The sequence below is a fragment of the Zonotrichia albicollis genome, chromosome 21 (genome assembly GCF_047830755.1).
Source record: "Zonotrichia albicollis isolate bZonAlb1 chromosome 21, bZonAlb1.hap1, whole genome shotgun sequence".
NCBI lineage: Eukaryota > Metazoa > Chordata > Aves > Passeriformes > Passerellidae > Zonotrichia > Zonotrichia albicollis.
The window spans coordinates 6445754-6473220 of record NC_133839.1 but is presented as its reverse complement, the minus strand read 5'-3'; the positions used below and the strand labels follow the sequence as shown (position 1 = coordinate 6473220).

Sequence of the window (27467 nt, the reverse complement as noted above, 5' to 3'; positions counted from 1 at the left end):
TTTCAGAGCGCGCACTCCTTTCCGACCTACCGGATGCGCCTGACGTCCGTCAAGCTCAAACTGCCTGCCGGCTCCCGCTCTGATTGGTGGAGCTCTGCTTATCATCGCCCTCCCAGGCGGCTCAGCCAATCACAGCTTGTCCCGCGCGCCTGCACCGCCCCCTGTGCCGCACTCCGAAACACCGCGGCCCTTCCTCCTGATTGGTGCAGCCAGGGGCGTCCTCCGTGACGTCACGACCCGCCTCCCCGGGTGGGCGCCGGGGGCGTGTCCAGGGCGTGTCGCCAGCTCTGATTGGTCGGAGCGTGCCGTCACGTGGAGACGACGGCGCGTGGCGCGAAGGCGGAAGCGGCGCCATTTGCCGGTGCCGCGGGCGTGAGGGGTGCTTGGGGTGCTCGGTGCCGGCGCGGCCATGCCGGGGGCGCGGCGCTCTCTCGCCTCCCCTGTGGTGAGCGGCGTTCTCTGCCCGTGCGGGTCCCCGCACGGATCTGCGGTGGAGAGCGGCGGCAGCAGCAGCGGCGGCGGGGGGAACGCGGGGTCCTGCGGGCGGTCGCTGTGCGAGGCCTCCGAGCAGGACCGGCGTCTCCGCACCCTGTTCCAGAAGCTCGACGTGAACCGCGACGGCGCGCTCTGCATCCACGACCTGGCCGTGGGGCTGGGCCGCCTCGGGCTGCACCGCTCCGAGCTGGATCTGCTGGTGAGCGGCGGCGGGCGGTGGGGTCCGGCCCGGCGGGGCTGAGCGCGCCCGCGATCCGGGGCTCAGGGAGGGTTCGGCCGCTCCCCGCGTCCCGTGTCCGCTCCGGGGCCCTCTCTGTGTTTGTCTCGGGAGCAGGACGTGGACTCTGGAGACTTTCCAGCAGTGTCCCGCTATGGCAGCGGTAGCACTATGACAGTACCTGGGTCCTTTAGCGTCCCGTTCCCCGAACGAGAGCGGGGCTGGGATCCGACACGGCCGCTCCGATCCCCTCCCCAGGGTCCTTGCCTCAAAGCCACCCTGCTGGCTTCCACGCTGGACCCGGAGGAATCGGCTTGCTTGCTGCCTGTAGGCATGTACCGTATTAACTGCCCATAGTTAATAAGATTAAAACTTAAGTGTTTGGGCAGGGAAAGCCATAAAGGAAATCGTGTTTCTGCAGAACTTGGGGCAGGGCAACTTGCATGCTGGCTTACACTAGTGGATGGTCCTTTGGGAGTGATTCCTGCAGTTAGAGTAATTGTGCAGGTTTTATTCCATCACTGTGTTCCTCGTATTAGTCTGGCAGCGTGTTGCTGCTCATGTTCGCCCAGGATGGCTCATGCCAGACTCGTTTATTTGATGGGTTTGGAAATATCTTAGACTGTAGGGAGGCTGCTGTACTGTACAGTTTGCACATATAAAACATGCAGCCCAGGGAACTTTTTGTACTCACCGCTCTGTGTGATGCTGTACGCTGAGGGCTCCAAGGTTCAACATGATGCTGCTCTATTAACTGTGACTAGTGTAATTTACATGTCCACGTGGCTTGTTCTCAGTGCTGCACAGTCTTCCCCTGCCCCGTCACTTGTATTTTATGTGCGGGGCCATAAAAAAACTCGGTATTATGTGAAGATAGGAGATAAACACATGGGTGCAGCCAGGGATGTGCCACTACAGAGTGCCTGAGTTGTACAGGAAGGAAGAAGAGTTAAGAATAACTTCTGAGTCACTGAAAAGATACTTAATTCAAGTGACAGCTCCTATTCTCTCCCTGTTCTGGGAGTGGTGCCCCACTTTGAGTGCTTATACAGTCCTTTCCAGAGTTTCTAGTCCCTTTCTAACTTTGACTCTCCAGCATTTTCACTTCTGACATTTCTTTTTGGTTGGCATCTTCCTAGCTGCTGTAAAATACGAGAATTCCTTGGCAGTGTGACCTTGTGAGTAGTTCAGTTGTGCTGTTTCTAGAAAAAACTTGAGTTCTGCTGGGTGCATTTGGCTATGTCGAGCTGCTTGTACCACAAGTCACTGTGCATGCCCTGTGACACTGACCTGCTGCCACCCGTGGGGACAACCCTTGACCTCTGCTAAAAGTCCCCCATGACCCAGAACGTTCTGTGCTTACACCTGCACGCTTTCCTCTGTTTGCATGCAATTCACTCCAGCCTAGCATTCTGCAGCCCAGGAGGAAGCACCCTCACACAAAGTGCATTTTTACTTCCCAGCAGAGTTTCTTTGCGTGGCGGGAGCGGCACGGAGGAACCGTTCTGTGGGAACCGGAGCTCGCTGCCGAGGGAAGCCCTGCCTGGATGCTGCTTAACAATCCTGTCTTTCTGCTGAAGCCCTTGTCTGTCAGTATTGTTCCTCTGCCTTTTCCTTCCTCTGACTCTTTTTCCACATCAATAGAGTGAGGGGGGTGAAATGTGGCTCAGGGTGCACAGAGAAGCTGATGCTGCTCCATCCCTGGAAATGTTCAAGGCCAAGCTGGAATGAGCAACTTGATTTAGTAGCAAGGGGTTGGAACTGGGTGCTCCTTTCCCAACTCAAAACATTTTAGAGTTTGCAAAGCATTGTTAGTGTGGTAGAGCACCCCCTCTAGCAGGGTAAAAACCATTGAGAGTGAAACCATTGAGAGTGAGGATGCAGAGTTCAAAACTCTCAAGTTCCAGTTAAAAATGTGGGAACAGCCCTCAGCTGGCTGGCAAACTTCTGTGTTGAGCAGTTTTTAGGGAAATCAGATAAACTTCCTGTTTGCAAGGCAGTTCTATTAATAAGTCAGTCCTTTTTCTGCTCCATCCTTAGCTAATTATGGTATCTCACTGCCTAACTAATGTGAGGTCATGCTCAGGGAAAGTGCTCAAGTGTCAAGATAGAAAACCCTTCTGATTTATCGAGCACGGTATTTGGAGACCAATTTGGGCATAAATCACATGGATTGCTTGTGATTAGTAAATTACTTGGTGCCTGTGGTGCACTTTATTTTTCCTTCCATGCAGCAGTACATTTGATATGGGAGTTGCCTTCTAATGTTTGGGAGCAGATGGAGAAAACATTGGGCTTGTAAAGTGAAGTTATCTCCCATCTTAGCTGTGAGCTGCTGATCTCCCTGCCTCAGTGGGCTAAAAGTCCTCGTGGTAACCATAACTTTTGGGCTGAACTTGAAAAGAAAATGAGCAATATTTTGGCTCCTTCAATGCTTGAGAGTTCTTGCTGAGATAAAGCCCTTTGTGGCATTCCTGGAAAATTGCTGCTTTCTCTTTCAGAGGTGGCCTTCTGTGGTGGGGGAGAGAAGGGCTTGCACTCAGATGTCCTTTGGGGTGGAATTTGCTTATGTAAACGATGTTTTCTTTTTCTTTTCTTTTTTTTTTTTTTTTGTTTTAAGCCATGCTGTTATCTTTAAACCAATTGACAAATAACAGTGTGCCAAACCAGTGAGCCTTGTAACGAAATGCTTGTTTGCACTGGTCAGCATGAAGCAATCCACACAGTTCACTCTGTTTGGGCAGTAAAATGATAACCATGTGAAGAATTTTTTAAAAGCCTTTTTTGTTCTACTGTGTGAAGGGATAGTCTTTTACTGCTAAATTTCATCTACCTCTGGGATGGTAAATGTCCTGTTACTGTTGCTTTCTGACTTTATATAGACCTATGGAGCTTGAAATATGCACTCAATGGAAATATGCTGAAAGAGAATTGTTTCCTACTTTGTATCTGTAGATGTCCTATTGCTGAAAGAATGTGTGATGGTAATATTTGTGTGTTTGCTAATAGAACTGTTTTCCTACTGATCCTGATTAACTGCAGGGCTGGAATGCCATTCCAAAACTTCATCTCTGCTGCTGAAGTTCCAGACAGTCTGAACTGGTGGAATTAATCCCAGCTGCCTAGAGACTGACTGAACTGGTGAAGTTTGTCTGCAGCTGCCTCTTCTGTAGTGCTCAGCATCTTCTGCTGGACTAGTTCACTTTAAGAAACAGAGAAAACATAACCCTTGTCTCTTTTCAGTCCCAGATGTCCTCTTTGCCTCTACCCTAACAGTGATGTCCTCCTTGGTCTTGTGATACTCTCCCCTCCTAAGTTCATGTTTTCAGCTGTGATTGCTCCCTTGGAATCAGCTTCTCCATGGAAAGCTGTATCAGCTCCCAGGCTGCTGAAATCTGCTTTCATCACTTCTTCCTTAGCCTCATATCTCCACTTGGATATTGAGATCCTGACTGTCCAAGCTTCCCCCCAAAGTCTGTTTTTTACTTTTCCCATGTCCTGAAGAAGCAAAGCTGTGCTGCTGCAGCTGGACCCTGCAGTGTTCTGTTTGCATCAGGCTTTTCTGCTGAACAGAAAAGTTTTGCATTTTAAGTGTGTCCCTGGACTCTTCCAGCTGTGTCTATGCCGTTCTGGGACAATAAATCAGTTTGCTCTTTGGCAAGTGGCTCCATGGATGGATTGAGAAACTCTTTCTACTGTAGCAGTTGCAATCGTAAAAAAATTTAATCTCGTTTCTGATCAATGCTTTATCTTCTGTCATGACGTCATTTAATTCTTCCTCCCAGGCTCTGTTTCTGTAACTGTTTTTTTGTTCTTCAGCTCTTTGGAATACTCTGTTTTATACTGTGCACAGTGTACTGCAATTCTGAGCAGGTAAGGGGCAGAAGGAGCAGGGACTTTTTCCAGTGTGATACTTTCACCTGTTTTCCATTCACAGCCATCTGGAATTGGAGGACCTGAGTTTTGATTGTGTTACAGAAGTCAGTTTATGATAAAAAGAGCAAAATTCTAACACTGTTCTGTGATTTGGACTGGAATATCTCTCCAGCTCTCATTTAAATCTCACAATACATCTCCAAACCCACATACATTTATGCATTATCACATTCTTTTGGTTTATGTGTCCTGAATCCTGCTGGGGTGCTTGTGGAGCTTTTAGCTGGGCTTTTGTAATTCACCTTGAAGGGTTGAGCAACACAAGGTTGTATCAGACAAATACTGTTACAGTTTGATATTTCAGTTGATAGCCTTCCCTCTGCTGCCAACAACTTCTCATCCACCCATCTCTTTACTAATCCCAAAGGATTACCTTTTGTGAATACCCCAAACCAGTTTAGTACAAGGTGAAACCATTTTCAATAACATGTTAATTAAATTCACACATTCATGAGTAATGTTTATTAAAATAATAAACAAAATAGATCCTATCTGCAGGGAGTGGAGGCCTGTTCTTGCTCTTTGTAATTATGAAATGTGTGGTTTGATGGAGACCCTGTTCTCATGCACTTGAGCAAGAGCAGAACTGTAGGTCAGTGATTTAATTGTAGATAAAACTTTCCAATCTGTGGTGAGTGGTTAGTTGGTATGAATTTGGGGTTGTTGCCTTCTCTGATTTAGGCTGAGGACGCAAATGAACTCAAATCCATCACATGAGTTCTTGACAGCTGCAGAAAAGACTTGGAGAAGACAGGCCTTGGCTTTGGCACAAGGAAACTTCTAGTGTTGGTTATTAATAGGCTTGGCCAGCAGCCCTGCAGTGAGAGCTTTGGGACGGGGATGCCAGGGAGACGGGCTGTGACCCTGCAGGGCCAGCAGGAGGAGAGGGGAGCTGGGGGCAGGAGCCTCAGCTTGTCCTGGGGAAAGGCTCTGCCCACACTGCTGCCTGCTCAGCCCTGCCTGTGTGATTAATGCCTGAAATGGGCAGTGTGTCCACTCAGTGCTCTGAGGGGAGGCTGGGAGACAGGTTTTAAATGCAAATATTGCACAGGAGAAACTTGCTCCTGCATGTTTTCCTTGCATAAACAAACAATGGCAGATTAGACAAGTGTTGCTTTATGTACGTACATATAGGACCATGCATATAACTCTTGAGGGATGTTTGTTCTTCCAGGATTGTTTTTGTCCTATCTTGCAGAAAATTGGAGAAGCCTGCTGGTTCTCTGGTTTATTTAGCAGAGACCTTTGTCCTATTTGCACAGTGCTAATGACCAAGGGCTGCTGGCTGACCTTTGAGAGGTGTAGGTGCAACTTGGACTAGAGCATATAAAATTTAAATGTCAGCATTGTGTGAGTAGAAGGGCACCCTGAATGTCACTGATGTGGCCCCACAGAATTGCTTCCTGCAGGATGGGGTCTGTTCTGAACTGTGGAGGGGAGTGAATGCCTGTGGGAACCCCTCAGCCTGAGTGGAATGAAACAACAGAACTCACCCAAAGCAGCTGATTGTGCCTGTGTAGAATATGCAGCAGGGCTTTGGTCTTTCAGTGTGTTCTGTGGGGCATTTTTTTGTGACCAGCACTCAATGCCTTGGTAAGTAGTAGACACATCTCCTTGTCCTCATCTGCACAGATTTTTAGAATAGTTGATGTTGGAAAAGACCTCCAGGATAGGGTCCAACATTTGATGCAGCACCACTGAATTACCTAATGTAGCACTAAGTTGTTTTGAGAACACCTCCAGGGATGGTGACCTCCCTGGACAGCTTGTGCCAGTGCCTTACAATCCTTTCAGTGAAAAAATGCTTCCTGATGGCCAACCTGAACCTCCCTGGTGTTGCTTGAGGCCATTTCCTCTTGTGCAGTTGCTGGTTGATTTGGAAAAGAGATTAACTTCCTAAAACCTTATTTCAGGGAGGTGTCAGATTACTGAGATAACAGCAGGTAAAAAAACTCCAGACTTCAGCATATTTACTGTTTCTTTTAAATTTTATTTTTAATCTAGCTGAATATTGAACAGAACCTTTAAATGGTTAGTGAGCATTAATAAAAGACATCAAAGCCACAATAAGGACTTGGTGTTTTGTTTGAGAGCCCTACAAGATGGTGATGCTGCAGCCCTGGGCCCTTGGTTGCACACAGTATAACATGATACAGTGCTGGGAGGAGGAGAAGGGGGAGGGAGCTTTTTCCTACAGCCCTACTTGTAGCAAATGGGAAATGAGTCTTTGTTCTTGTTCATGTCCTACTGCTATATTTGTCCCTGTGAATGTGGGACATGAGCACAGTTTAATGATGGCCCAGCCTTTGTCTTGGGTGAAGAAACATAGCTGTGATAACTCATGGGAAGGCAGCTGGGATGGCTGAGTTTTTCCAACTCCCAAGTCATGAGCTGCAGGGAGGTTTCTGGCAGCTAAAGTGGTCTGCAGTGAAGAATTCTGCTCTAAGAGAAATATTTGAAATTTTTAGATCATGAGTTGCCTGGAAAGGCAGAGCTGCTTGGTATGTGAACCTACATAGTTTAGCCTGAGGAGAGCTGTGTGGGGGCAGGCCTGGGCCTGGGCTGTCCTTCCTTACCACCTGCTTTCTTCTTAACTGTCTGGTGCAGCAAGAAGTTGATTCTCTAATTTCTGAGTATTAAGGATGCTCAGTCTCTTGGTTAATCCCTCTCTTCATATAACATGATATGACCTTGGTGGAACTCTCAGTCCTGGGCAGTGGCTCTGTGCTCCCTGTCCCTGGCCAGCTCTCTCTGTATTTTTGCATTTGGCACTGGCTCTGGATGCCTGAATAGATCAGCCTGGGTAGCTCATTCCTTGTGCCAGGGTTTCTGTAACAAGGAGACCTGGTTGCTGTGTAGTGTTCCCTGAGCTGTGCTGTGTCACCTTAATATATATGAAAGTACTTGAATGTCACCAGACAGTTTAATTATTTAAGCAGCAGTGGCCAAGACATTGAGATTTTATGTCATGGTGTGAGGAGCACCATGCAGGGTTAAATTCAACTCTTTAAAAAGTGTGAAGTAGTGACATACTTAACGTTTTCCTCTTTCAGAAGTTAAATTTGAAAAGATGAGAGGTGATTGGCAGAGCTGTGGTGGCCCATCCCAGCTGGGGGCTGGGTGCACACCCATGTGGGCAGCAGGGCTCCTTGGGGTGCTTCCAGGAGGCTCCCAAGGAGATGAGTCACTGCTCATTCCTGCAGGGTCACTCAAGGAGCCAGAGATGCCAGCAGCTCTTCCTGTGCTGGGGGAGGAGAGGGGTCACTGCCCCCCCTTTCTTTTTGCCCTCCCCCTCAGTTTTTACATGTTAGCAAGTTGTGGGTGATGAGGCTCACAAGTTCACAGGAAAACGCTGTGCATTTACTCAAAAGTCTTCTAGAAACCATCTTAAAGCAAAAGTTAATTTCTGCCAGGTGTACCAGCCTGGAAAAGGCAAGTGTCTGTCAGAAAAGTGGAGTTTTAGACTCAGCAGGTATTATGATGTGGCTGAAAAGGGTACCAGGATACCTGAATTTATGGCTTATGCAGAACCTCCCTCTGCCAGCTTGCAGTACTGAGGAAAATAATTGAGCCAAACATGTCAGTCTCTTGCTTTTTTTCTTTCTTTTGTCTCCATTTGGATAGATTACAGCTCTTTATTGTCAGCTTCTGCCCAGGCTATCTAATGCCTGCCCATTTTGGTGTGCAGGGCTCTGAGGGCAGCTGCCACAGGCGCCTGCTGTCCCCATGGCTGCTGTGCTGGCCTGGAGCCAGCGTTCAGATCAGCCCTCCTGCTTTTTCTGCCTTAAACCCCACGTCTGGGTCATGCCAGCAGCTGGAATTGCAGAATAGCTGTCTCCTGATGGAGCTGAGGTTGGGAAAGCTGCTTCACTGTGGTCTAGGTGTTCATTCATGATTTCCAGAAAAAGTGAATTCTTGTTCCTCCTGTTCCTTTGTGTCACCTTTCATGCTGGACTCACAGGATTTATTTCATCTTTTTTGTGTCAATGATTGGCTTCATGGTGGCATTGGTAGAGTAATATTTCCCTACAAATTCCCTGTAGGAGTGCAGTTGTCTTGCTTCTAGCTATAATCATCTTGCTGTTACTAGGTTTATAATTCTGGCCTAATAAAATTCCCCACTTGGTAAAATAAATGCTTTTTAATTTTTTTTTTCTTAAATATGATTAGAAACTTCTGTCTGTTCTCAAGGCAGAATTAGTGTGGTGGCAGAATTCCTCTGAGCTTTCCTTTAGTGAGGACAGAGGCCAAAGAAGCATTGCTAAGTTTCTGCTTTAATTACACCCCAGGCATGTAATTTCTTGCAGAAATTATTATTTTCTTATAAAATCTCTGCATGAACAAAGGAAGATTGGGGGATCCCTGATGCGCACACACCACTAATATTAATACTAATTCAGGAGAACAATTGTGACAGTGTCAGGTAACATCAGCTGTTAAATGGGGCCTTGTGAGTATTGAGTGAGCACAGAGGACAGATCTCAAGTTCTGCTTTGGCTGCTTTGCCTCCTGTATGGTGACTTGTAGCTGTGTGAGTGGCAGGGCAGCCTGCCTGTTGCTGCAGGCAGCTCAGATGCCCTTTCCATGTTTTCTGGACCCCATCCATGAGCTGGTTACCTCAGCAGGAAAGCTCTGCAGGGCTTTGGCTGGGTTCATGAGGTTTCAGAAGAGCATGGGGGCAAGGTAAGAGCAGGGCTTAAGTGGATGTGTGAGATTAGTTCACAGCTGCTTGTGAAACCACAGCCTTAGGCTAATAGAAGTTGATTTTGAAGAACTCTGCCCAGTTCAGAAAATCTGCTTTGTTCCTTTGGCTTGAGAGCTTTAAAAACTTCCAAATGTCATCTTAAAGGATCTGATTCACTATGTGTTAGAAAGTAGTTTAACTTTTGTGCTTGTAGCTGGGATGACTGACAGCAGCTCAGGGTAATGGAGGCATGACAAGAATTCCTCAGTCTTTTCTGCCTGTGCCTGAGCTGCTGAGTGCATCCCAACTAGAACCAGGCTGTGCCATTCCTCACAGAGGGACTGGGCTTTCCCACACCCTCACCCCAGTGGTACTGCCCCATAATTTTTAATTTTTATGTGTGCTTACTTGTTGGTATGTGTCAAATTTCAAGATAAAAAACTTTGTTGCATACTGCACATAGACCTTGTGATTAAAAAGCATTTTTTTCTTGTTAAGTAATTCTGGTGTATGTGCAGAAGAATTTTTTTAATGTGGCGTCTTCTATGTACTTGTCTCTCACTTTTTCCATTACTTAGGTTCATTGTGGGAATTCAATGACAGCAAGTTCCCAAAAGTGATGCTTATCTCAAAATTTATGTGCAGTTTGGCTGCTTAAGGCTCTCAGACCTTTTAGATTTTGGATTGTATTTTCACATCTAATATCTGTATACTGGAAGTGCCCTGCAGTCTGCCACTCTCTAAAGTTAAAAGCTGCAAACTGAGGTCCTTGGTCGCTCTTGCTGTGCTGTGTTGGGTAGCCCCAAGTGATGGAAGCTGTGGGTTTGTACTCATTTTTTCTGCCAAAACTTAGGGAAGAGTCGCAGTACTTTGGAAGTGAGGCATGCAGTGCCCTCTGTGGACACAAAGAATCTGGGAATATGAAATAAGTTGATGAACTGTAAAATGGAAAATGCAGGGTGGGCTCTGGTGGGAGGCCGATACAGCTCACTAATCAATGAACAAATGCTGCTGTGGCATTCCTTGTAGAAATCCAAGCAATATCATGTGTCCCTGTGCTTACATACATCAATATCCTACCTTAGCCTAGGTTCCTCCAGCAGAGCTCGGCCAGCCGGCCAAGCAGCGATGCTTTGAGCCCAGCTCTCTCTCACACTGCTGAATGGCCGTGGGCGCTGTGCTGGCAGCACAATGCAGCACCGAGAGCTATTGTAGGCACGGATGAGACCATAATAGACCGGGGAGAGAGAGAGAGAGACAGAGTGCGCTTAGAGGTTAATGCGGCCACGGCTGGGCAAAGCCGGCTTCTCTCTGCACAACCATCTGCCGCCCTAACAAAGAGCCGCAGCCGGGGAGCCGCACGCACGCCTCGGCCGCTGCCCATCGCTCCGGGGCAGTGCCGGTTCCCGGAGCAGGCAGTGCCGGTGCCCGGGGCAGTGCCGGTTCCCGGAGCAGGCAGTGCCGGTGCCCGGAGCAGGCAGTGCCGGTGCCCGGGGCTCCGGGCGCGCTCCTCTGCGGGCGGCCTCCCGCGCCCGGGGCGCGCTCCCGGGCGGCTGCGCGCGCGGCCGCGCTCCGGAGCAGCGCAGTGTCGGGAGCGCGGATTGGCTGGGCACTGCTGCAGTGGGGACGCAGCCCCGGTGCTCAGCATCGCCGGGAGCCGGGACGCGCAGCTCGCTTGGCAGCTCTGAGAGGCTCCTGTCGGAGAGGTTCATCGTTAGCTCGGGCGTCTCGGCTTCTCTGCGCGAGCAGTCTCGGCTTCTCCGTGCCAGGGGGCTTGTGCTTTGTCTGTTGCCATCAGATTTCTGAGGCTCTGGTACAATGAGCTGCTTGTCAGGCCAGGCACGACTGCAGTAGCAGCAATTTCAAAAGGCAGGAAGCGTCCGCAGGAGCGGTCTGTAAAGAATCGGAGCCGGTGGAGTCGCTGGGTTGAAGCTCCCGCTGGCTGCCGTGCCGGTTCCCGTCTCGGGGGTGCTTGGTAGTGCAGTCACATCATCCTTGGCAGCGGGCAGCTCCTGAGCGCTCAGGGTTTCCCTGCCTGGGATGCTCGCTGGAGCAGCAATGCTGCAGACCCTGTGGCATTTTCTGTCTAGCTTCCTTCCCAGGGCCATATGCCAAGGTCCTGCAGATGAAAAAGAGGATGAGGCCAGAAACACCACCCCACTTCCAGGCCCCGGGGAGAAAGGGCCAAAGGTGTTGGGGAAGCCACAGGACAGAGGGACTGATCCCACTGAAAGGAGACCAACTATCCTACTGGTGGTTGGACCCGCAGAGCATTTTCCAAAGGTAATGGGATATGCAGGGGCCTGAGGAGGGGTTGGTGCACATGACAGTGAGTGTGTGGTCTGCTGGGAGAAGGGCTGTTGCAGGTGGAGTGTGTGAGAAGCTGTGTGTGTGTGAATTTGGGGAGGGGGGAGAGGAACAGGAAAAGGGAGCAGGGTCTAACGCGTGTGCTTGCTAGAAAGGAAGGGGGCGGGGGGCAGGGGAGTGACTGAAGAGAGGAGGTGATCTAACCCTCCAAACACGATGTTCAAAGTGTGGGAGAAAAACGCTGTTTAGGGGCAAGGGGGAATATGGGGGCCTCCAGGATTCCTGGGCAACTTGTAAAAAGCATGACTGAGAGGACAGGGAATGATATTGCAGGTTAGTGGCGAGTCCCACCCCTGCACCCCAGACCGGCAAAGAATCAAATGCATCCTAAAATGTTCTGGAGCAGTCTCTGGTAATTTGGCAAGCCTTTGGTAAAACTTGCATATTTTGAGCAAATGAATAACTGGCTGAATTATTTGAATGGCAGAGCCCGGAAGAGAGTAAAGACTGTCCCTGGGGAGCGGGTGGCATAAGGGAGAGACTGAAATCTGCGTGAGGATGGGAAGTTCCCAGGGGATGGGAGAGTGGGGAGGTGGTGGGGGCGCTCAGTTGGCAGAGAATAAATGGTGAGGCTTTGTTTGGGGGGAGGTGAACAAAAGCTGCTTAGTTCAGTGCTGGAGCTCCCAGCACAGTGCTGGCCGACTGCAGTTCTGGCTTATTTAATGGAGGGAGTGCTGTCTGTGTCCCCTGAGGATGGTGCAGTCAGCTCTGACTACATGTGGTTTAAAACCAAGGGTGTGAGCTGGGATTAGGGGTAAAGGAGTTGGGGATAAGGCCTCTGAAGGGTGGGGATGATACTGAAGGGCTGCAGCAAGGATAGGGGTGTGTGACTTTCAGGATCCAGTTTATTTCACAGGGAATTGGGCATGGCTGTTGCTGTGAGCTTTCTCTTTAAATTGAGGGATGAACAGGTTTAAATTGTAGAGAGGATTAATATCTGTTCTGCTGCTGTTTTGAATGGAAACAAGCAGGGCGGCATTTCACATTCTGGGGAGCAGAAGCCACTCCCTGCTTGAATCAGGCTGAAAAATCTGCAGGGACTTTTGCCTTCATCTCTATCCTTAGCAGTTAGCACTGTGCATCCCCTTCCAAAAAAGGAGCATGCGTGTTTTCAGGAGGACTTTGGTGCACAGAGGTTGAAGAAGGACAGAGGCTCAGAACTGAAGGAAGTGGTGACGAAAACCTTGGAATTACCGGGCTGAAAATCTCTGGTGTCTTCCAGAGAACAATGGTCTCTCTGTCAGGGAGAGTCCATCTGCTCACACCTGGAAATAAAGCTTTCTCTGAAAGCTGATACCAATCTCCTCTTTCCTGTGTGACCCTGGGAAGTTCTGCTGCATAGGAACCGTAGGATTGGCTGATGGAGAAATACCTAGAGGATAAGAATGTGGTAAAATGGAGTTATTGCATCTTAAGAAGTAACTGTCCATCTGCCAGGAGGTTGTGACTGTGTAATTTTAGCTTGCCCTGATTGTAAAGTGAAATGCAGTGTAAAGCTCTTCTGTTGAGGATTATGCAGATATGTTTCACCTTGCAATTCAGGCTGGCTTATGCTTCATCCAGCCCATGGCTCAGCTGATGGACAGTAAGTAACTTGTTAAGATGCAATGACTTGTTTGTGCTTGATCAGATATCAGTGTTCCAATTACCTGGCTGAAGGAGAAGTGTTGGGAAAAGTCTCATACAGCCTTAGGGATAGATAATAAACCACAGTGAGCAAAGAGTGTTATTTAGTGCTAATAGAAAATGGGGGCTTTTGTTCTCTGCCACTGGCTGGCTGTAACCTTGGGAGCAGTCTCTTGATTGATAGGCCACTTCATTTTGTAAAAACACCTGTTACTACTTCTCTTCTAAAACCACACAAAATGCCACACCTGGTACTGGGGTTTCTGTAAGGAATTGATGTGTATCCATAAACTTCACTGGAGGGGCTTCCTGCCTTGGTTCTTCAGTCTTGTTATTGCTGTGTTCCTCCTCAGATGTTTACCTGTTCCAAGCTGTTCCAACATGAGGCTGTTATTGCAAATATGGGGAGAAAACACTGATTGCAAATGTGTTATGCTGGCCCTGGATCTGTGTACACAGGAAACAGGCATGATCTGCCCCTGATGTCACCATCTGGACTTGTAACTTTGGATCCATGTGTTGTTGGTGGAACAGGTCACCTTCCCTGGTCACCTTTATGTCAAATATCACAAAGTGCTCTCTGCTGTGCCTGCTCTCTTATCCCTCCCCTGGCAAAGCTGGGCTGGTTGCAGCTCTTTACTCTGCTGGGGTCTCTTAAATCATTAACTCCCCTCCTTCATACACTGTACACTCTCTGTGCTTTGTGAGGACTTTCTGTACTGTCCAATTAATTATAAGCTAGTTTCCAGAAATTGAAAAGGACCAAGTCAGCAGAACCCAGTGAAACCTTCTAGCAATGGGGTTGGAGCCCAGAGAGCTGTTTTGCCTCTGAAGGAGGATGTTACGTGACTGTGACGCTTGCTGGTACTTGGTATTTTTAGAGCCTTTTTTTTTAGCAAAGTAAATTCAAAATTAAACAGCATACTTTCCTGCTCCTTGTATGGCTGCATCTTTCCATCCCTTGGGAGGTACATTCTGGAGGTGATGTAGTAAACCAGTGATGAAGCAGATGCCCAGAAGTGTACAAATGACTTGGAAAGGTTAGCAGGGATGGCAGGGTATGGTAACTCATGCAGCATTTAAAAGAACCAAATCCTATAAATAAAATGAAAATGAGTTTGCTAAAGGGACAAAGAGCTGTGTTTGCCTTCCTTCATGGCTCACTTTTCTTGTCATCAAGGAAACTGCAGAGGGTATTAGCCTGGCTGGCTCCACATGGCCCAGAAATGTGTGGGTTCAGTGTCGGGATGGGTGGATGGAAATATCAGGGAGGAGTGACTTCATTTGAGCTCTGTGCCCTGTCCTTGCTTTGGTCAGGAATAGCCAGTGCTAATGAGGGATGTACTGTCCATAGCTGGTGCCTGGAGCCCTGGGCTGTGTGTGCTGCTGCCTGCAGGTGCTGGGGCAGTGGGACTGGCTCTGTGTGTGCTGAGATGTGGCCAGTGACCCCACGCCAGTGTCCCAGCAGCACTGATCCCTGCAGCTTTGGAGAGCTGCCTGGCTCCTGAGTATTTCCAGCTTTACCAGGATTTTTAAAGCTGAAATACAAAAACTTCTTAATACTTAAGTTCCCTTTGTCATTATAACCTGAATTGCTGGTATAAACTTCATTTGTAATCTGTCTCTCCTTCTTAGCTCACTGTTCTGTAATTAATACCCTGCTTAAAATCAGCTTTAACTTCATTAGCTTTCTCCTTTCCTCTGACGTAGGTAGAAGGGCTTTTTTTCCTAAAATGTGCCGATTTTGCCTTTTGTCTCTAGCTGCCAAGTCCAAACGGAGTTTCTTAGGAAAATCTGCATCATGTTGGCATAGCAACTGAGCTGCCAAGCAGCTATAATAGTGATGCTTGGCAACTCGTGGGAAGGACTACGGAGGATCTTAAGGCTTTGTGAAGCAAATCTGAGTTAGATTTGTTCACTTAGTGCCTGTTGCTGGGGGTACCCACTCTGCTCCCCTCTCTGGGGGTGTTTGCTGTTGAACAGTGGGGTGTAGGTGTTGTTAGGGTGCTGCTTGCAGTGGGACTGGCCTTGGTGGGAAGGCTGGGCTGTGCTGTGGGCATGCATGCAGTGAGCTGCTGCAGCAGCTGATCTTTAAGAGGATCTGGAGTCCCTGAGAAGATCCTGTTTTCATGCAGAGAGACGTCAGCAGGGAGAAGGTTAAGCCTAGTTAGGTAACCTGGCCGTGGTGCCATGGTAGGTGAGGTGCCCCAGGAAGGGCAGAGGACACCATTGTAGGTCACGAATCCCAAGGGTACTGAGTTGCTGTGGGTTGTGATCCATTAAGCTTTTTAAAAAAAAAATCCTTGAAATGAAGCCAGAGATTAAATATTCCCCGTTGGTGTGATTGACATGCAGCTCTCTGAACAGCTCATTACAGACCTTGGCTTTGCTGCAGAGAACAAAACACCACGGCAAAGACGTGCAGGCACCCTGGGCATGAGGGCCTGAGGAGGGAAGTGCTGCTTGGACTTTGCTCGGGCAGGCAGGCTGCTCAAACACAACCAACACTCAAAAATGTTGCTGTGTCCGCAGCACTGGGTATGGCTGTTATCCTGGCTGGCTTGAACCAGTTCAGCAAACACACTTTGTTACTTCTGCTGCAGATAGGATTTCAGTGTTTGGGTTATGGGCTGTGGCTTTTTGCATCTTCCCTGCGTGATAGCTTCTCTCTGATTAGAACTAAGACTAGAACTTTATTTAAAAGTGATGTCAGCAGTCAGTGATTCTGTCCTGAACAGCATTACTTCCTGCACATTGGTACTCTCTCTGGAGAGCTGGGTGTTATCTGTACCTCAAACTCCACCAAATGCTCAGGAAGCTGTAATTATACCTGCACTAAATGGTGCTTGTGCCACACTCCCTCCAGCCTGGCTTGCTCCTAATGAGAGCTCAGGAGCTGCTTACAAAGCAGTTTAAACTGTCAAGGGTACAAACTGGAAAATTGTTCTGCCCTGGACACTTGTAGCACACAAATGATTGCAATGTTTAATTGGAATCAGAAGAGGATGAAAAAAATTAAGCTGGTGTAACTGCTGTGTGGATGCTTAGCTAGGAGGCTTAGGAGCAGCTGGGGCTGTTTTGAAGCCTGCCCTTGATTTGGGTGATTTTCTCTGTATTTGGCTCAATGACAAACCTCCACAGGCTTTGTTGGAGTGCTACAGAGGGGAGAGATCTTTGTGTGCAGGGGTTGTTTGCTCTTGGCTGGCACAAGTGGTTTCAGGAGAAATTGCAAACAAAGCCAGTCAACTCTGGCATAATAAAATAACCTCGTAAAAGTGGAAAACTTTTGCTTAAGCTGGCTATGCTAAAACAGTAAGTGGCTGGCATCCTGTTCCTACTGCACTTTTTAAAAATAATTTTTGGGAAGGCAGTGATCGGCCTCCTGATGGGAACTGTTGTGATCAAGGCTGGTGCCCACTCCTACCTGTACAAATCCCCACAGAGGTGAGAACAGGATCAGGAAAGGACTGAACAGCTGTAAGGCACAGCAGGAGTGTGCTGGCCCTTGGCCAGGGGGCCGTGGGTTGAGGCCCGCAGTGAGAGTTGAGCGCAGGGCTGCGGTGGGAGCCGCGTGTTGGGCAATGCAGCGCTCACGTGTGTCCCGGCACCGGCTGGGCGGGACCGGCGGCCCCGGTTCCCTTTTAAGCAGAAGGGCCGGGCTTGTACAGCCAATCCCGCCGGAGCCGGGCTCGCTCATAGGCGTGTGTCATGAGACTCGCTGGCATTTCCTTTCCACTCGCTGCTGAAATTAGCTCCGGGGAATCGCTCACTTTGACGTCCCTTCCTCGCCGGTCGCAGTGAGCAGGGCGGCGAGTGCTGGGCTCGGAAGATGCTCTGCCTCTGTCTGTACGTGCCGGCGTTCGGGGAGAGGCAGACGGAGTTTGAGTACTTTGAGTCGAAGGGGCTGCCGGCCGAACTCAAATCCATCTTCCGACTCAGCCTCCTCATTCCTTCCCAGGAATTCTCCACCTACCGCCAGTGGAAGCAGGTATGGCCTTAAGAGAGGAATAGAAGGGAAGGAGGTGGTGTTTAATACATTTAGGGGCTTGCTTGAGAGGGGGAGAAGATAGTGATGGCTCTGTTGTAATAACTGAGTGAGGCATGGAAATGCTTCTTGTGCCCCTTGGCAGGGATTGCTGAACCAGCGTGGAGAGATTCTTTTGTTTTCTTTTTGGTTCTTTTGTTTTGAATTGGATGAGGTCTCACTGCCTATAAGACTGTTTAAAACAGCTGATGTGAGTTAAATAGAAAAAAGGGGTTTTCCAAACTATGGAGTCTTCTGCTTCTATGGGTCTGTTCAGATACAGCATTTCACATCCTCTTCCTCCTCCTTACATCCTTCCACATGCCTCCTCCTGACAGCAGGGCTGGAATGTGGAGTCAGCTGAAGCTGGGGAAGGTGAGCAGGTTTGTGCTGGGAGGAGGAGAGCAGCTCAGTGAGTGACTCAGCCAGGGTGGGTGGGCTGAGCTGGGGAAGGTTATGCAAGACCCTTTTGCTTTGCTGTGGAAGGGACATGCACCAATTCGGTGGAGTTTCCCATCCTGATGTGTCACAGCTCTTGCTTTCATCTTGCTGCTACATTTTTTTTTTTCTTTTGTGATCAGGCTGTCAAGAGCCTAGAGAGCTGACTATTAATCAGCCAAGCAGGGGAGGTTTTTTACACCTCTGAAAGGACACGGACAGCAGGCTGGAAGGTGTATGGTGACCACAGGAACTTCTGCAGCCAAAATAGCTGTTAATGGCCAGATTTCACGTTGAAAGTGAAGAGGTGCAGGCAGATACTTGTTCACACCTCCGGAGGAGATGCTGGGAGCTTGGCTTTCTCACCCCTCACACGTGTGCTGAGGGTTACTGTCGGGCAGGCAGCGTTTCTGTGCTCTGGCTGTGGGGGAGGAAGGGCAAAGCTTTGATTGCCTGCGGTCTCTGATCTCTCAGGCTGCATTTCTGCAGCTGAGAGGGAGGGAGCAGTTGCAGAGTCACATCTCTGTTACAGTGCCTCCGAATTATGAATGCCTGTCAATTGGTTGGGGGTTGCCAGTGAGAGGGAAGCCCTGATTCAGCTGTTCAAGCCATGTGCTGACAGCAGAGGGGTGTTGGTCTATATTTAGCCCACCAGTTGAATGTGAGGTCGTATCTGAACTTCACAACAGTCATATGATAAATGGCAGGGTAGGAATACTGGGCATGCCTTGGAGGTCAGGGCAGCTGGGACAGCACTTTCTTATTTAAGGTGCATAAAGTGATTAGGAATAATCCTCATAGCATTAGGGCTAAAGAGACCTCCCTGGGTGAGGGAGAGCGTTTCAATAACGAATTATTTAGTACTGGAGTAATTTAAAATGACATTGAAACAAAGACTTATGGCTTATGAAGGGGACCAGTGGTCATAGACTGAGCACATATCACAGTGAGTTTAGGCTTGCCTAATACTTTGAATGCTAAATATTGAACAAGATACTGGTGAACAGAGGGTTAACCCATTTCATCTCAGCTCAGAGCTTCCTTAACAACCCATCTGCTATTAACATAAATGTTACAAGAATTAAAACAAAACTTTGCGTGATACACTAGACTGAATCACACCTAATTGAGTGTTGCTCACTGATGTTGGAAAAGACTTAAAGGCTGTCAAAGGCAAGTGACTGAATCAGAAGGGGAATAGGAACTCCCTGAGCCACATTCTTGAAGTCTGGAGATCACCTCACCTGTCAGCATGCAGCCATGTGCCCTTAGAGAGGACAGTCCATGGGCTCTTGCCTCACTGAGTTGCAGTTAGTTAATTAGTCATTTACCTTGTCCTAGATGTCTGGCACAGTTTGATCTTGATTTTAGCTTTGTCCTACTAAGAACCTATTCTTGCTCTATATGCATCTCATGGAAACTTGTGTAATGAAAGCACGTAGCTTCAGGGTGCCTAAACCAGTTCACAAGGGTTTTTATCTTTGGCTGTGTTCACTAGAGCTGGACAGGATTGTGCTGGCTGGAGTTAGTTACTGCCAGAGGGAGCTTACTTCTCTAAGGATTGTAGTAGGCATGGAAATCCTTCTCCTGTTCAGTTTATTTTTATAAATTCAAGTTTTGTGATTCACTTTTTATGCAGATCTGTTGACTCATACTTAGTTCTAGAACCTCAGCCTCCACAAGGACTTTGCAAAATGTTAATCAAGGTACAGTCCTGAGATTAGACACCTGACACTAGCATAATATCCCTCATAAAAACATGAGGCATTTCATCTGTGTAATGGACTTTGGGAAACAGTTGGAATCAGGTGACTTTTCTATGCTGTGGCATTGCTCAACTCTCTTAGAAGAATTACAGTTCTGTCAGCTACTTTTTGGAGAAAAAGTCAAAGTTGTGTGGGAAACGTTTTAAAGATGGTAGAAGGAGAGATAGATCTGTCTGAGTGAACAAAGGAACTGACAATTCTTGGTTGTTTTCTGAACAGAAAATTGTGAAGGCTGGAGACAAAGACCTGGATGGACAGCTGGATTTTGAGGAATTTGTTCACTATCTCCAGGACCATGAAAAGAAGCTGAGACTGGTTTTCAAGAGTCTGGATAAAAAGAATGATGGTAAGCACCTTTCTGATGCTCAGGGTGGACTGGTGCATGTGTCAGCCTGTGATGTGTATCCTTGAGCTCACTGGATTATCTTCCCAGGCCGCATCGATGCCCAGGAGATTGTCCAGTCCCTGCGGGACCTGGGGGTCAAGATCTCTGAACAGCAGGCTGAGAAAATACTGAAGAGGTGAAGATTCCTCTGTTTTTTCTGTTTTATGTCAAGGGAACTAGAAAGAAATATAGGGACATGGAAACTCCCTTTTTCCCCTGTATGCACTTTCCAGAGACTTTGGTTCCTCCCTTTTTTCCTGTTACATTCTATTTTGATTTTTCCTGTGAATTGGCATACAATTATAAAATCATAATGCTTTATTGAGACTTAGTGTCAGAGCCTGTCCCTGACCTGTTGAGGGGAATTGCTTGCACCTAAGCTGATTTGCATCCCTGTCTGACTGTCCTGCTGCCCTGAGCTTGCTGCTGTGGAGAGGGACTGTGCAGTTGCTCTTTGGAAATGCTAAGTGCTTTTTGCATGTGGCACTAACATGTTAACAACCACTTATTTGTGCTGTTTTTTTCCTCTTTTTTTCCTCTGCTACCTTCCCTCTGTCTGTTTGCCTGTGTGTCAGAATAAGGACGGGACACTTCTGGGGTCCTGTCACCTAGTAAGTATTATTTTCCCTTCAGTGTCAGTTATGTCCCTGAATTTGGTAGGAGGGGTCACAAATATTGTTGTGGGCTGGTTAGAAGGGAGAGAGAGGGGAGGAAAGAGAGAGCCCACTTCTACCTCAGCCTTGTTTGGTGAACAGAAGGTTTCCTAGCTTTGTCTTGTGTCTCTTTAGAAGTCTTTTAGTGGTTGCTTTGCAAAGCTCTATTTGGTGTAGGCTTGCATAATCAAAGGGAAGGGGAGGAGGAATTTGTCACCCAGTGGGAGTCTGTACTCACCTGATGATCAATCTTTTTAGCATGGATAAAAATGGGACAATGACAATTGATTGGAATGAGTGGAGAGACTATCACCTGCTGCACCCCGTGGAGAACATTCCTGAAATCATCCTGTACTGGAAGCACTCCACGGTAAGAAAAACAGGTCTCAGTCTTTGCCCAGCTTCTTGGTCCAAGTCCTGGCCCCCTGGAGCTGCTATCAGCAGTTCTTATCTTTCTCTTCATGGTTCACAGCTTCCCTGTAGCCCTTGAAGCTCAATTGCTTCCTGTCCTCTGCTGTAATCTTGCCACATATCACTGTCACAGCTGCTGGCACAGGTGATGACGACTGCAGTACTGCAGGGAGCTGAGGGTGTTCTCTTGGTGTGCACCTCCAGGAGCTCCTGCCAGGGCCCAGCCCCAGCTGGTTCAGGACCTGTTAAAACTAGAACCTGATTCCAGAGGCAGCCATCCTTCCTGGAGTTATCTGTTTGTGAATAGTACGTAATGAGATTTAACAGGCTGCCAGCTTGGAAGGTTCTGCAGAGGTCCAGCTTTTCTGCCATGCAGCTGCCTGCAGTGGGTCAGTTTGTTCCTAAATACCTGCAGTATTTTGATGTAGACAAATGTTCAGCAGTTGCCAGGATCTTGGAGAGAAATCCTGAAATCAGAACTCGGTTTCCCCTGTGACATGTCCTAGCATGGCAGCTCCTGTGGCCAGGCACAGCAGTTGGTGGCTGTAGATAAAGCTGCTGGCTTGGAATAAGCAGATCCTGTACTTGAGCACCTGCTGCTAGGAAAGGGCAGTAAAACTTCAGCAAGATCACTGGCTGATGAAGCATTTCTCAATACCTTCTCCTTTTGCAGATCTTCGATGTGGGAGAGAATTTGACTGTCCCTGATGAGTTCACAGTGGAAGAGAGGCAGACAGGGATGTGGTGGAGACATCTGGTTGCAGGTGGAGGTGCAGGTGCCGTGTCCAGAACCTGCACAGCTCCCTTGGACCGTTTGAAAGTGCTCATGCAGGTATGAGGGAGCAGTTCCAGTTTGTTTAAATAGCAGATTCCTTTAACAGTTATGGTTATAATGTTCATCAACACAGTACAGCACTCTGGCCAACGTTAATCTTGTCGTTCTTTTATTGCTATTTTTAAAAGCATTTTTAATTATTTGAGTGATCAAAGTCACATAAAAAAGTTATTATTCATTTTCTAGAAAAAGTACAGAGAATTTTTTTTGAGGTAGACACATCAAAATTGTCAGTAGTGTACTAGACAGTTTTATGGAAAATTTGGGTTTTGGTGAAACTGGTTAAAATCCTGTGTTCCTTTGAGAGACCCTGAAGCCATGAGAGTTGAAGTGATGTGGTGGTCAGTTGGCAGAGCTTGTATTCAGTATTTTCAGCATTAGGAAGGAGTTGAAAAATTTTGATTTTAGCCTGCTTTGTCGCAGCTCTAGAACCAGCTGAGAAGTTGATGGGTAGTTGATCCTCTGCTAGGTATGGGAAAAAGCCAAGACAGTTGCCTATTTAACCTTTCCTCCCATTCCAGAGGGAGATATTGATTAGATTGATTAGTTAACGCTAGACTTGGCAAAAAAGAAAAGAAGCTTGCTTTCCCATTGTCAAAGTTATCTGGAAGGGATTAAAGCCTTGGCAGCTCTCTGGGTAAACAAAAAAGCGCCCTTTTGTCCCTGGATTACAGAAAAACGTTGCACTGTCGTAACGGGGCTGGGAGTGATGCAGTTGTGGCTTGTCCCTGTCGCAGGTGCACGCCTCGCGCAGTAACAACATGTGCATCGTCGGCGGCTTCACGCAGATGATCCGTGAGGGCGGCCCCCGCTCCCTGTGGAGAGGCAACGGCATCAACGTGCTGAAGATTGCCCCCGAGTCAGCCATCAAGTTCATGGCCTATGAGCAGGTGAGGGCACAGCTGTGAGTGCAGAACAAGCTGGAAAGAAAGCGATGGCTGAGATCAGTCTGTCTCACTGTCTGTCTGTTGTGGTTTGTGCAGATCAAGAGGTTCATTGGCACCGACCAGGAAATGCTGAGGATCCACGAGCGGCTCCTGGCTGGTTCTCTGGCTGGGGCCATTGCACAGAGCAGCATCTACCCCATGGAGGTGAGGCAGGAGGCTGAGTCCAGCCCAGGAGGCTTGTGGGTGGGAAAATGTGGGAAAATTATCACACCATCACTGTGATAATTAATTAATGAGCTCTCAGAGTGGTACCAAGCAGTACTGCTTGCAGGACTTGCTGTGGTCCTGACAGTTCTGCTCCTAGGAATGACTTTGTACATTGTTCTCCTGCTGATTCTCCTGTAGGCCTTCATGCTATTTATTCTTGTCCTCTAGGTTCTGAAAACACGGATGGCTCTGAGGAAGACAGGACAATATTCAGGCATGCTGGATTGTGCCAAAAACATCCTTGCAAAGGAAGGAATGGCTGCCTTCTACAAAGGCTATATCCCCAACATGCTGGGAATCATTCCATATGCTGGAATTGACCTGGCAGTCTATGAGGTATGAAGCCTTTAACCTATTGCTAGGTTAAGCCTAACAATTACTATATTATGTTTTATGTTATTGTTAGCCTATTGTAGGGCTGTGCTGCTTGTGTGGCCTTATCACTGTCAGACCTATCAGTCACGACAGGAGTTCAAGTAATTTATCAAAGCTTACTTGAACAACTTATGTGGGCACAAATGTATTTTTTTACCCCAAAATGGTTTAAAAGATAATCCAATATGATTATTTTAGTTAATAAACCATTGTCAGCATCATTCATGGTCCCTTGTTCCTTTTCTTCATGAGAAAATTGCAGCAGAAAATTAAAGGAGGGATTTCCCCCAGGCACTACAGCAACAGCAGCTCAAAAAGATTTGAGAAGCCCTGTGCTTTTGGCTGAACTTGCCTGGAACTTTCTGGGCCTTTACTCTAGATCTTTCATGAAGTGTGATACTCCTTTACTTGCCTCTTCCCTGCTGACCTTGGCCTTGTTCCTTCCAGACACTAAAAAATACCTGGTTGCAACGCTACGCCGTCAACAGCGCTGACCCCGGGGTCTTTGTCCTGCTGGCCTGTGGCACCATCTCCAGCACCTGTGGGCAGCTGGCCAGTTACCCTCTGGCCCTTGTGAGGACACGCATGCAGGCCCAAGGTGAGAGTTCTGGAACAGGGGGAGCTCCTGTGGTGGTGTTTGCAGGGGTCCCAGGACCCCCAGGGAAGAGATGAGAATGTTGATTCCATGTTTCAGAAGGCTGGTTTATTATTTTATAAAATATATATTTTAAAATGATACTATCTTAATATATTATTGTTATTATTTTTATTATACATTATTCTATATTTAATATAAAATTATATATTATATAATATATATTAATATATTATTATTTTAAAACTATCCTAAAAGAATAGAAGATTTCATTAGATTAGATTTCATAGATGTCATCAGAAGGCTAGCAGGGAATAGAACAAGAATGGAATGAATAACAAAAGCTTGTGTCTGAGAGTCTGAGACAGCTGGACTGTGATTGGTCATTAATTAGAAACAACCACATGAGACCAATCACAGATGCACCTGTTGCATTCCACAGCAGCAGATAATCATTGTTAAGATTTTGCTCCTGAGGCCTCTCAGCTTCTCAGGACAAAAATCCTAGCAAAGGGATTTTTCAGAAAATATGGCTACAAACTCCTGCCTATGTTTTTGAGCAAGGCTAAAAGTTCCTTAGCGTCAGCATTGCAACAGCAGCCTGTGCTGGCCCCTGCAGCTGGGCCAAGGGCTGTTTGTGATGCTGCAAGGGCACACTGGACTTTGTGCTGCCCTTCTGACCTGTGAGCTCAAGGACCTCCAGGACAGAGGTTCTGTTTTGCTCAGATCAGCAGTTCTGGGCTAAGGGCATCTGCAGAACAGTTTGAGAAAATACTTGCAGTGTGCAGCACAGAATGGGCAGCTGAGAAATTAATGCTGTCCCCCACCAAGCACCTTTGCTCTGGGAACATCTGAAAGCACATGGATCAGTACTGCTCTTGGAAACAAAAGTGTTTTCACCACATAGGCTGCATTACTTATTGTGGCTTTCCCTGTTGCAGCTTCAGTGGAAGGTGCTCCTGAAGTGACCATGAGGGGACTGTTCAAACACATCCTGAAGACAGAGGGAGCGTTTGGGCTTTACCGGGGCCTGGCACCCAACTTCATGAAGGTGATCCCAGCTGTGAGCATCAGCTACGTGGTCTATGAGAACTTGAAGATGACTCTGGGCGTGGACTCACGGTGACCAGGAGATGCTGAGGACTTGGAACTCTGAAATCTTGGGATGCAATCCCAAGACATATAAGCCATCTCTCATTCTGTGAATGTGTTGACACTAAGCTGACTAAGCAAAGCTGTGAAATCTCAGATTGTGAGTCAGTAAGGAAGGGGGAGGGGAGGATCTGGTGTCCTTTGCCATCTTGCTACTCAGAGCTCCACATAAACAATCACGGGGTCCTTTTGGTTGGGCCTTTTGGGAGACCAGGAGCTGAACTCCTGGGAGTTGCTGAGGTCAGTCCCCAGCAGTATGACAGAGTAGCAAAGATTTGGGTTACAGGTCTGCTCTCAGCGTGTTGCCTGTACAGAGCTGTTTGTCTACAGATGAGCACCTTCTGACTTGCTGAAAGAGCTTCTTTTTCCATTCAGAGAGCTGCTTTTTCCATTCAGTTGTTTAACTTCCTGCCCATTGTTTAAATTTGTACAAACCTTGTGTAGGAGCTGCTGCCACACCAGGCTTGTTATGTTTACAAATATTCCTTTGGGTGGGAGACATTCATGTTCTGCTTCCAAGAATTGACATGAAATGTAACTTTGATCTATACTGGTTTGGAGGGCTGGTGGGCAGTGGTTTATCCAGCCAGGCTGAAGGTTACTTAAGCCAGCCTGATGAAGAATTAGGATTATTTATTTTTTCTAGGTTTAAGTGTGTCTCATAAACCCACTAACAAGATGCACTTACTAAGAGAAGCAGCAGACTAGAGCCTGCATGCCTGTATCCTTTGCATGCCAGGGTTGGCTTGTCTTATTCTCTGCAGGGGCTTGGAAAGGGGCAGGAGGAGAGCCCTGGGCTGCCCGGCACTGTGATGCATGGCTTTGGTGAACAAAGACAAAGCAAGCACAGCTCTGTGCAGCTGTGCTCCCAGCACGACAGGAGAGCCCCTGCACAGCACTGCATGGACCATCCCAGCCTGCCTGGTGCCAAGGAGAGCTCGTGAACCTTTTCCAAACCCCGTGCCTATGCTGCTATCTTATCTCTTTAGACCTCTTGGTAGATCCACGTTCAGGTTTCCATTGGTGCCGTGCAGGCCCCAAGTCAGGAATGTCTGCTGTGGGAAGGGGTGTCAGGGAGAGGGGCTGTCACTGGGAGAGGGGAGATTTCAGTCCTGAGGACATGCTTGCTTGCCTTTCAAAGGGTGCTTTTCATAAGGCTAAGGGAAAGAGATGGCTTTAAAATTTCTCTGATAGCATTATGGGCTGCTTTAGTTAATAGGATCCAGCTGCTGAGGCCTGGGAGATCCTCACCCAACTTTTCATTTTGGGTAAAATGGACCAGCGTTGCATTCCACTGTTTTACTGCTTAAAGCATATTTATTTTGTATTTATTTGAACAGAGTTATTTCAGACTATTTTTATAGGTTTGTTTAAATATTGTTACTGTGCTTGTATTTCTCCTGTTTTAAAAAGTTCTCTATTAGTTCTTTTGCATCACACAGCTGAGTCGTGGGGAGGGATGCTAAAGTCACTCGTGTACTTTCCCTCTGGGGCTGGAACTGCCTTTCCCACGTCTGGGTTTGTTGCTGGAGGACCTCAGCCCAGAGAAATTGTGTAGCAAGAAGCCATAGGAGAGAAGGGAGCAGATGAGGAAGCAGAAGCTTGGGGAGAGGGTGCACTGGGAGGCTTGCCTTAGCTTGGAATGGCCTCTGTGCACACAGATGGGCTTGGGGGGGATGGCTGAAGGGGGAAGTGGAGGGTCTGTGGATGTTGGATGTCACAACAGTTAATTAAGAGAGCTTGGGGGAGTTTTGAGGTAAGGGGGGAAGAGAGAAATCTCAGGGACTAAAGACAATACACATTTCCAGAGGGATGGAAGGAAACTTGCACTTGGACACGAGCTGCTGCAGTTGTGCTTCAAGGCTGAATCAGCAGCCCCTGCTCTGAGCCAGTGCTCATCACGTGCAGGAGGACACTGTGGAGATGTGTGTGAGAAATTGGAGAAGGATTTGCTAGCACTCAAACAGCTGCTTTGTTTCTGACAGATTTTGGTGGTTCATGGAGAGTCTCCCAGTGAGACTCTGCCTTCACTTTCAGTGCTGTAGCCACGTGGAAATCTAACCAACAATGGATTAGTGATATGATTTTTTTTTCACCCCCCTCTTCCTGAGACCTAAATTCTGCAGTGGCTCCTTCCTACCAGTGTGGCCTAATGAGAATATGAATATCAGAATGCAAAAATCAATGCAAAATGACAACCATCTTTGTAGCTGTAACCACAAATTGTTATAATGCAAATCTAACTCGGATTCTTCATGTAGGGAACAGTCTGCTAATAAAGGTCTGATAAAGAGATACCATGTCTCCATCTCTTTCTCTGTGATTTATTGGTGCTGTTTGGGGCCAGACTCTTC

General features: G+C 47.7%; 1 protein-coding gene across 9 annotated transcripts; it reads left to right on the top strand.

Moving 5' to 3' along the window:
- Positions 1-328: 328 nt before the first annotated feature.
- SLC25A25 (solute carrier family 25 member 25) lies at positions 329-27408 on the top strand. 9 transcript variants are annotated; one of them, XM_026795591.2, is made up of 12 exons: positions 329-694; positions 2179-2301; positions 19773-19899; positions 19987-20074; positions 20514-20549; positions 20850-20961; positions 21676-21834; positions 22575-22727; positions 22821-22928; positions 23160-23327; positions 23814-23964; positions 24903-27408. In XM_026795591.2, the coding sequence occupies exons 1-12, from the start codon at positions 410-412 to the stop codon at positions 25085-25087; spliced, it is 1695 nt and encodes a 564-aa protein (XP_026651392.2). In that variant the 5' UTR covers positions 329-409; the 3' UTR covers positions 25088-27408. The 9 variants fall into 9 exon arrangements, with proteins under 9 accessions (XP_026651392.2, XP_026651391.2, XP_026651393.2 ...); XM_026795590.2 differs by having other exon boundaries at positions 2176-2301; XM_026795592.2 differs by lacking the exon at positions 20514-20549 and having other exon boundaries at positions 2176-2301.
- The last annotated feature ends 59 nt before the right edge of the window (positions 27409-27467 follow it).